The sequence below is a fragment of the Eptatretus burgeri genome, chromosome 5 (assembly GCF_056783735.1).
Source record: "Eptatretus burgeri isolate ZD-2024b chromosome 5, Ebu_testis_v1, whole genome shotgun sequence".
Taxonomy (NCBI): Eukaryota; Metazoa; Chordata; class Myxini; order Myxiniformes; family Myxinidae; genus Eptatretus; species Eptatretus burgeri.
Genome location: NC_140965.1, coordinates 17,935,209 through 17,944,267, shown reverse-complemented (window position 1 = coordinate 17,944,267; position 9,059 = coordinate 17,935,209). Strand labels below are relative to the sequence as shown.

Genomic DNA, 9,059 nt, shown 5'->3' with positions numbered 1-9,059 from the left:
CTCAACAAAAAAAATTTGAAACTGCATGTCATAAATTCCCCACGGGGTGTCTAGGATGATAATGGTGACATCATTGGTGAAGTGGTATTCCAGCTATAACCAGGCACAACAAATCCCGCCCATTATAGGTAGGATTATACGTGACAAATAGAAGAAGGTTCACTATAAGCTTAGTTTGAAGGAAATCAAATCATTTTTGATGAAGTTATGAGCGAAAAACGATTTTGATCTTTTCGTGACCTTGACCTTGACCTTTGATCGTATTGGACCCAAAAGTTAATGGGGTCGTCCAAGGTTCATTGCCCACCTGTGGATTAAATTTGATAGTGTTTGCTGAAGCCGTTTTTCTGTAAAGTTGCTAACAGACAGACAGACAAACAAACAAGCAGTCATCGACTGGTACTTACGAAATCGTCAACTTGACCTCTGACCTTGTCTAATAAAAGCTGTCTCGAGAGAAGGTAGTGACGCAAACCAGAAGTTTCTACGATGATTCTGTACCAAACCATCAAAAATTGAATGTTTTGGATGTTTGACCTCACTGTGACCTTGACCTTTGACCGATTTTGACCAAAATCTAATCAGTGCTAGCCATCACCCTCCTGAATCACGTGGTGTAATTTGACATTGGTAGCTTCTTCCGTTCTCGAGTTATCGTGCCTACACACAAACACACAAACACACACAGAAGCACACAAACAGATGACGGAAGTCATCAATATACTTAGGAAATCTTTAGATTTCGTAAGTAACAAACCGGACGATTACAATATCCCGCTCCCTCCCTCCGGGGGGCGGGATAATTAGTTGAATCAAAATCCTTATCCGAAAAATTTGAAACTTTATACCTCTGATCTTCAAGCAGATGTGAGTGGAGAATTAAATTTATGATGTCGTCAGTCACGTGATCTGGTGGCCATATTGGATTGAAAATAAAAACGTTAAAAAAAAAACTTCGTCCCCAGACCGCTTAATAGATCGATATGAAACTTCATACATATAGTCCAAGAGCATTAGGGTTTAACCTTGACATTTTTGGTAACAAGCTGATTTTTTCAGGAAAGGTCCAGGAATGTGTGTGAAATAACATACTAAAAGTCCTCATGAATCCTCCTTGAGCGTTTTCCGCAATCCAAAATGGCGTCCAAAATGGCCGCCATTTCCTGTTTTTCTCATAACTTTGCAAGTAGGTTTACCTATAACACATTTTAAATGTCTACACATATGTTTTGAAGTATAAGGAACTCAATACAATACATATCGGAAGATTTTGAAACACACAAAAACGAATAAAACTGCTTAAGCTCTTTCAGAAATCCAAAATGGCGTCTGAAATTGCTGCCTTTTCTGGTTTTACACCAAGGTACTTCAACACGCACTTTAAATGTCTTAATATATGTTTTGCGACTCAATGAAATGAATCATATACTTATTGGGAATTTTTCAAAAACACGCATTTACCAATAAAAACACTTGAGCTCATCCTGAAATTCAAAATGGCGCCCGAAATGCCCCTTTTCCTGTTGTTGTTTTCTCATAACTCTGCAACTAAGTAACCCAATAAAGCACACTAAAATGTCTTTATATATGTTATGGGAGTCAAGGAATCTAGATAAATTCTTATTCGCAGATTTGAAACACGCATATCTATACCAATAAAACTACTTGAACTAGTCCCAAAATCCAAAATGGCGCCAAAGATGGTTGCAATTTCCTGTTTTTCTCATGACCCTGTGACTAAGTTACCTCAATATGCACTTTAAATCTCTAAATATATTATGTCTTGAGAAATAAGGAACTCATTCAGATACTTTGAAGTACAAAGGAAACAATAAAACCGCTGAAGTTCTTTCTGAAATTCAAATGGTGCTCAAAATGTCTGCCACTTATCAACACACTGCTGTTTTAGCCTGTTTCAAGAGGCAAAGACATTCAAAACAAGATCATGCTAGAGATTCAAACCTCAAAAGTTTCAGATGAATCTTTACCTTACGCATGCACACACCTAGTTGCATCAGTCATTGTCTTCATCGTCGGATGCTGTATCTTCAATGTTGATGTCCTCTGAAGTTGGGGTAATATCATCGTCGGCATCTATAAGAGTTGGTGCTGTATTGTTGCAATTGAGACCACTGCATTTACTGCACATTGAGGTACAAAAGAGCCCAAGTTTCTTGCAGCTACATGTCATGCTTCTGCAACCATCTGGTTTACACCCACATGCCACCATGTTCAGCAAAGTGTCGGGTGCAACAGCAATGTCTGTTTCTACCGGGGTAAGAGTCCCATCCTGAAATCGCCAGCCCCATTCTGTTGGAGATAAGGAGTTACCCATCCATTCCTGGACGGTAAGATAGGCGCGATATGAATGTTGCTTTGCTGCAGCACTAGTTGGAGGTAGACTTTCTAGCTGAAAGGATGAACTCAGGGAACTGCGACCGATTGCCCGTTTGTATGCGATGTGACGGTAGTCATCAAGAGATTCAAAACTGCTGGCTCCATAAAGCTTAAGAATGAAGCCTTCCCCAGCTTTTTCCACCTCGTCATGGGTGCTTCCACTGTTTGTGAAGGTATCCAGCAAGTCGTAGTCCCGCTTCTTGCGCACCATGTTGAAAGCTTTACGCTTGCCCTGACGATAGATCGCAGAGACCGTGTCACATCCCGTCACAGCATGAAGAAACATCAAGTGATTTCTTGTGTCCCCTATGGCATGCTGAATCTCATGAATGTTGAAGACCGTGACAGGATTACTGCGGCATGGCATGTACACATCTGTGGAAGAGGTTGCCCGAGCAACTAGCATTACCAGTAAGTCTGTGTCCGTACCAACGACAGCAACTGGCACATGTTCTGACTCTGCCAGTGCTAGTGCTGTGGAGACAATCAGGGTGTCGGCGTCTGCTTCTGCCTGGACTTTTGGAAGAACTCAAGAGGTCTTATTGGTACTTGCGTGCTTCAGCATCTCTGAAGATGTATTCTAATGAGTTCCTCATACTTCAAAACATATATGTAGACATTTAAAGTGTGTTTTGGGGAAACCTGCTTGCAAAGTTATGAGAAAAACAGAAGAGGCGGCCATTTTGGACGCCATCTTGGATTGCGGAAAACGCTCAAGGAGGATTTATGAGGACTTTTAGTATGTTATTCTAAACATATTCCTGGACCTATCCTGAAAAAATCAGCTTGTTACAAAAATGTCCAGGTTAGGGCCTATTTTGACCTAATGCTCTTGGACTAATATGGAGAATGTAGTTTGCAATTTTTTTTTTTTAATATCCACCATCATTGACGCAATTTAGCCTTAATGTGCACAAAAGGGGGGTTGTTAAATCTCCCAATAATTAATAAATAATCAATATGACATAATAGGGTGCATGGATGATATGGGTACATGAGCCATACTAGTAGCATGTTCAGTTAATGATGGTATTTTTGTGTATGAGCACGTGAGGCGAGCCTATGCGCTCTATGAGTGCCGTTCTAGATACTTTGAGGTAACTTGGTTGGAGTCGAGTTAGTTGAGTTTACATGATGTATGAGGGACGTTTACAAGGTTCTACAACTGTGGTACTCACAATAGTCCAAGCAACTTCAACTTTAATTATTCAATAAGTACGTGAAATAAGTAAGAAAATTTATTTCATTTCATTACTTTCACCACCAGAGGTGGATGGAAGTTATGTTTTCACCCGTTTGTTTGTTTTTTTTTGTCTGTGAGCAGGATATCTCAAAAAGTTATGAACGGATTTAGACGAAATTTGGTGGACAGGTTGGGTGTATGACAAGGACGAATTGATGAGATTTTGGTGAGAGGATCTGGATCCGGAGACTATGAAAATAAATTTCACTTTGAAGTGATTCTTCACAAATGATAGGGCCCAAAACGATATGTAGCATGATATTTCAAAACGTTGTGGATGGATTCAGAGGAAACTTGGTGAATGAGTTGGGTAGGTGACAAGAACAAGCTGATTAGATTTTGGTTAAGGTCCGGTTGCAGATCCAGCCTTTCGGTGGGATACAAGACGTAAACTGTTCAGCCTGGTATACACTCTCCAGAATGCCCTTCTAGTTACGATTGATATATTTTATATTTTGTTCTTCATCTTTACATACCTAATAATAAAAAGAAAAGCGACATTTTAAATTAAAAAAAAAAAAATTACATTCTGCATTTTTAGATCCTCGTGGAGGATCTCTAAGTCTTACTCACGTTGTTGTTCTTGTGGACTTTTTGTTTCACAGCCTACAGTTTTCATCGAAACTTCCTAAAACTTGGCAAATATATGCAGAAATTCCCTGCGCAGACAATAACCATCTCCGATTTTGAAAATTCCTCCTAGAAAAAAAGTTATGACGTCAAAATATCTCCGCTAATGGAAATCGCCTAAAAAAATTATCTCCGAAACTAGGCAAGCTTTTTGAATTCTGTTTGTGGGAATCGAACGGGGCATTAACAGAGATGAATTACAGCACATATGATACATCACTAAGACGTCATATCAATTTTTATGACGTCATTCCTATTTTTTGACATTTTTTGTTTCACAACCCAGAGTTTTCATTGGATCTTCATGAAACTTGCCATGTATATGCAGAAAGCCCACGCGCAGGCAGCAACCATCTCCGATTTTGGAAATTCTTCCTAGAAAAAAAGTTGACGTCATAATATCGTCGCGAATGGAAATTGCCTATTCTATACCATTATCTCTGAAACTAGGCAAGCTCTTTGAATTTTGTTTGCGGGAATCAAGCCGGGCATTAGCACAGATAATTTATCGCAAACCTGATACATCACAATGATGTAATATTCGTTTTATGACGTCATCATTAAGAGGACAAGTATCTTAGCTCATTCGAGCTTGTTACTTTCAATCATGATGGGAAATGTTTCTTTACTGTGACACTTTTTTTTGTATAAAATGTCGACACTCGTGGAGGAGCTAAAACGCAGAACGGATCAGGGCGTAACAAAAAGAAAATAATAAAAGACTCTCAATATCATCGCATAACTGAGTCTCTCGAGCTATCGTTTGTTACATCTGTCAGGGAGATCACAGCGATGGTCAAGGCGGGCTTTGATCCACCCCCTGATTTGATCAAAGTAAAAATGAAAAGTGCATTTTAATGGCTAACAGCAAGCAATGGGGTGAATATTTATCAAGAGCCATCGTTCAATGGGGGAAGTGCAACAACAGGTCTGAAGGACAAAATAGATGGACAGAGAAAATAAGGAATGTGGGGAAGAACGACAACAAGAGGGTGAACAAGATGAATAAAGCTGTAAACTCTCAATCACAGAAGCGGAAGTAAAAACTGGAAACTTGGAAATAGTTGGGCTTGGGGAGGGTTAATGGGGGTAGAAAAGATCATGGTTGTGGATGCGCGATGACCCAAGATGGTGGTGAGGAGCTGTCTTGAAGCCCTGGAGGGAAGAATGAGATTGAAGAAGATGTGGCAGTTGGCTCCACAGGTGGGGATAAAAGAGAAACGATTGAGTGGAGATGATCAGTGATTGTGGATGTTGGTAGTTTCACCAGAAGGGGGTTAATGGCAGGCTGTCAGTACCCTGTGGTACTGGCAAGAAATTAAACGACCTCCAAACATGACTTTCTGGTTGAGTCCAAGCCATGAAAAGTTCGTTTTAACTAAACAAGGTAAGCTTCAAGTTACATTTCAGAGCAGTAGAACAGCATGGAAAGTTTACCGAATTATTAATGGTGAACTCACCATCATTAAGGAAACATAAGTGGACGAACATGATTGGAGAATCAAGCTACACAATGCTCACTCAACTCTCAATATCGTCGCATAACTGAGTCTCTCGAGCTATCGTTTGTTACATCTGTCAGGGAGATCACAGCGATGGTCAAGGCGGGCTTTGATCCACCCCCTGATTTGATCAAAGTAAAAAAGAAAAGTGCATTTTAATGGCTAACAGCAAGCAATGGGGTGAATATTTATCAAGAGCCATCGTTCAAGTGTTGCAAGCCGTCTCGGCTAAGCCTGCCCAAAAGACAAGTGTGTGCTATACTTTGAATTCGAACCTCCAAGCAATGCTTTTGATTTGAAGTTACGGCAGTTCAGTAGATGCACGGTTATCACATGCATGGGGTTTATGGCTCACCGCACTCAAATTCAATTTGCCCCAATGCATTCTATGTGGAATCATATTTGTGGAATTGCAGAGTTAGCAAAGCAAGACCTTCACAAGTTTGTATTTTTTAAATTGTTTTTATTGCTTTTCTTATTCACACACAGGTATTAGCTTTACCTCCTAACTCAATAATCCTGCAAAGTTTTTTTTTCCCCCAGGTGACGATGGATTTGGGCTCCATTTTCCCAGAAAACATACAAATTGTCCTTTATGTGTGCGGCAGATTCGGGATGCTTAGAATTTGATGGATTTGCTTGCAATTTACACACTAGGATACACGCATTCTAAAAATGGTCACTTTTCATCATGAAAAGAGCAGGCATTCAATTATTTGAAGAAGAAAAAAAACACTTTACCTTGTATAAAGAGTGCCTTTCTTCGCTTTAGCTACTTCAACGAAAATGTTGTATTTTTCTTTTTATTACCTCCATCATTGAAGATGGGTGGAGGTTATGTTTTTACCCCCTTTCTGTTTGCCGGTGAGCGGCATATCTCAAAAAGTTATGGATGGATTCGGACGAAATTTCGTTCAAGAGTAAGTGGAAGGACATTACAAGGCAACGCTCACCCGACTCTCAATATCGGTTTGAAACGAAACTTGGTTCAAATTGAACCTTGCGGTTCAAGAGTACATGGAAGTCGCACAAACACACAAACACCTCTCAAAGTAGAATAAAATCCAACCGCCTGCGAACCAGATGCTTGGCAGGTAAGGTGATGCATCATGGGGTACACCATCCAATAAGTAAGCGTGAAGCCGGCTGCCCTATTTACTCGCACTTGCTTTTGGACATTAAACGTCACCCTCACCTTTCAAAAGGAGCTGGCCATTGTATTCTGGAAATCCCAGCCACATTATTGTCCTGTCTTCCATTAGGAAGGCAATGACAAAGCACCAATCAAGTCTCTCCACATGACTGCTCCGAATCACGCACTATGCATTGAACGAACACCTTGTCTGTGCTAAGTTTTTAAAACAATATTTTTTTGATTGAGGTGATCAATAAGAGAGTCACGAGTTTTTGAAATGTTTCAATTTTTTTCAGTCGTCAGAAAATTGAGTAGGTGGAGGTTGTAGAGGAAGAAGTGGACATGAGAAACCTCTTTTATACCGATATAAACAAGAGTTCATTTCTACCCTCACCCTTGCCTCCTCAATCCCTCATGTCCTCCAAAAATGGGTGATGATGAACCAGTGGCATTTGTCTGACAGCTTTCTCTCTATATGATGTGTACATTATAAAAAGTTCATAAAGCAAATACAGGTTTCTACAAGACCACTTTGGTTATGGCTGTTAATTAGCCAACATAGATGACTAACTTATGGATTACAGGATGTAAACTTCCAAAAGCTTTTAACTTGAGTCCACATGTTTTAAACCATAAATAGCAAACAATTCGAATATTAACAAAAAACATGGTAAATGACTGGCATTTCTTCATCATCGTGTTTGTGCCACGTTCATGATGGTTAATGCTCAGAAATGTTACTCCGTGAATAGATTTGTCCAAAATACAAGAGACCATTTCCAAAATCTTTCCTTTTTCATGTCCAACAACATTGTGCAATAATAAAGGATTGTTATCTGTCCCTCAGGCCTATTGTGACGATAAGAGAGCGAGCGATTTGAGGGTTCACTTACATGATGCCCCGAAACAAGGGAGATCATTTCAGGAGTTTGTCCTTGGGGAGATCAAGAGCACTTCTCAGAAATTCCTCATAGAATGGAGCCAAAGGTCACATGGGACTCATTCTAGGCATTATATAAGCAATCCAGTCAAAGCCATAGTGCGATCACACGGAGAACTAGCTGATGCCTTGCCGATGCCTAGCTGAGGCATAGTCCGTAACCACAATGAGAAATCAGTAAATGGCTGTTGCTGCAGCAAACAATTGAATATGTTGTCAGTTCCAAAAGTTTCCAGTTTTCTTCTCAGTCCTGCAGCAAGTTCTGAAGTGTGGGAGGAAAGGCCGGTGAGAGCGCAGTTAGGAGCTGGGATACATTGCAACACGAGCAGCTTGTCCTTTGGATGCAGAAATTAAGCCGTACATGAAACATCATGTCACAGTATTGTGGTGATAATAACATCACAAATCAAACCGATAAGGCTTTCATTTGAACATCACTCAAATTTGAAGCCATTGCCGCAGATAACACGAGGGCTTCCTTGCTCTCCGTGGCAATGTCCCGTCCTCTAAGGGATGGACCTTGTTTTAATGGAAATCTCTTTACATCATATATTGTAGTCGGGAGGGAGCTGTGCTTGCAGTAAAATACTAATTAACACCAGAAAAGCTTTTTCGTTTGATTACAAAACTGAATATCCCACCAGTCTTGGCGACTGGAGCCCACCGTCATTTGGTCGCTTCCTCTCACCGTCATTTGGTCGATTTCTTCGGAAAGTTCTCCGATCTGCCGCTTGGTCGTATCGGAGTACTCGACCTATGGAGAAAAAGCCACACACATCAGTGTACCATATCCTCCAGTCTCTGCGGCAGATATATGCACAAACAATGTGCAACTTAGATATCCGAATAGAATTAATCAATTTTGTGATCAGATAAAATGATCCGTCGTGACAAAACGATGGCCTCACGTTTGGTTTCGGTTAGTTATTGTCATGGAATTGATATGTGTATGTTTTCATTGATGCGTGAGCGAGTGATGCCAACTTAAATATTCAGCGGTTACATCCAATTAAGCCAATTGATATGCTATAAAATATGAGCAGGATAAACAGAAGTAGCAATAGTAGTGGATTATATATGTAGTAGTTGAAATACCTATTACGACATGATTTCCCACATTTTGATATATCCCGGTTGTCATTACAAGATGATTAATATATTAGAATATGAATAATATATTCCCGTGTGATTTCTCACATATTGATACATCAT

General features: G+C 40.0%; 1 protein-coding gene across 5 annotated transcripts in view; it reads right to left on the bottom strand.

Moving 5' to 3' along the window:
- Positions 1–6,152: 6,152 nt before the first annotated feature.
- The window catches only part of LOC147025942 (liprin-beta-1-like), a 110,738-nt gene continuing 107,831 nt past the window's right edge, over positions 6,153–9,059 (bottom strand). The window contains exons 21-22 of one of the 5 annotated variants that reach the window (XM_085880854.1): positions 8,536–8,601; positions 6,153–8,182 (exon numbers count right to left, since the gene is read on the bottom strand). In XM_085880854.1, coding sequence (XP_085736980.1) covers positions 7,919–8,182; positions 8,536–8,601 — 330 coding nt within the window. In that variant the 3' untranslated portion in view covers positions 6,153–7,918. The remainder of the gene's footprint in view (positions 8,183–8,535; positions 8,602–9,059) is intronic. The other 4 variants (XM_085880855.1, XM_085880856.1, XM_085880857.1 and 1 more) reach the window with 4 other exon arrangements.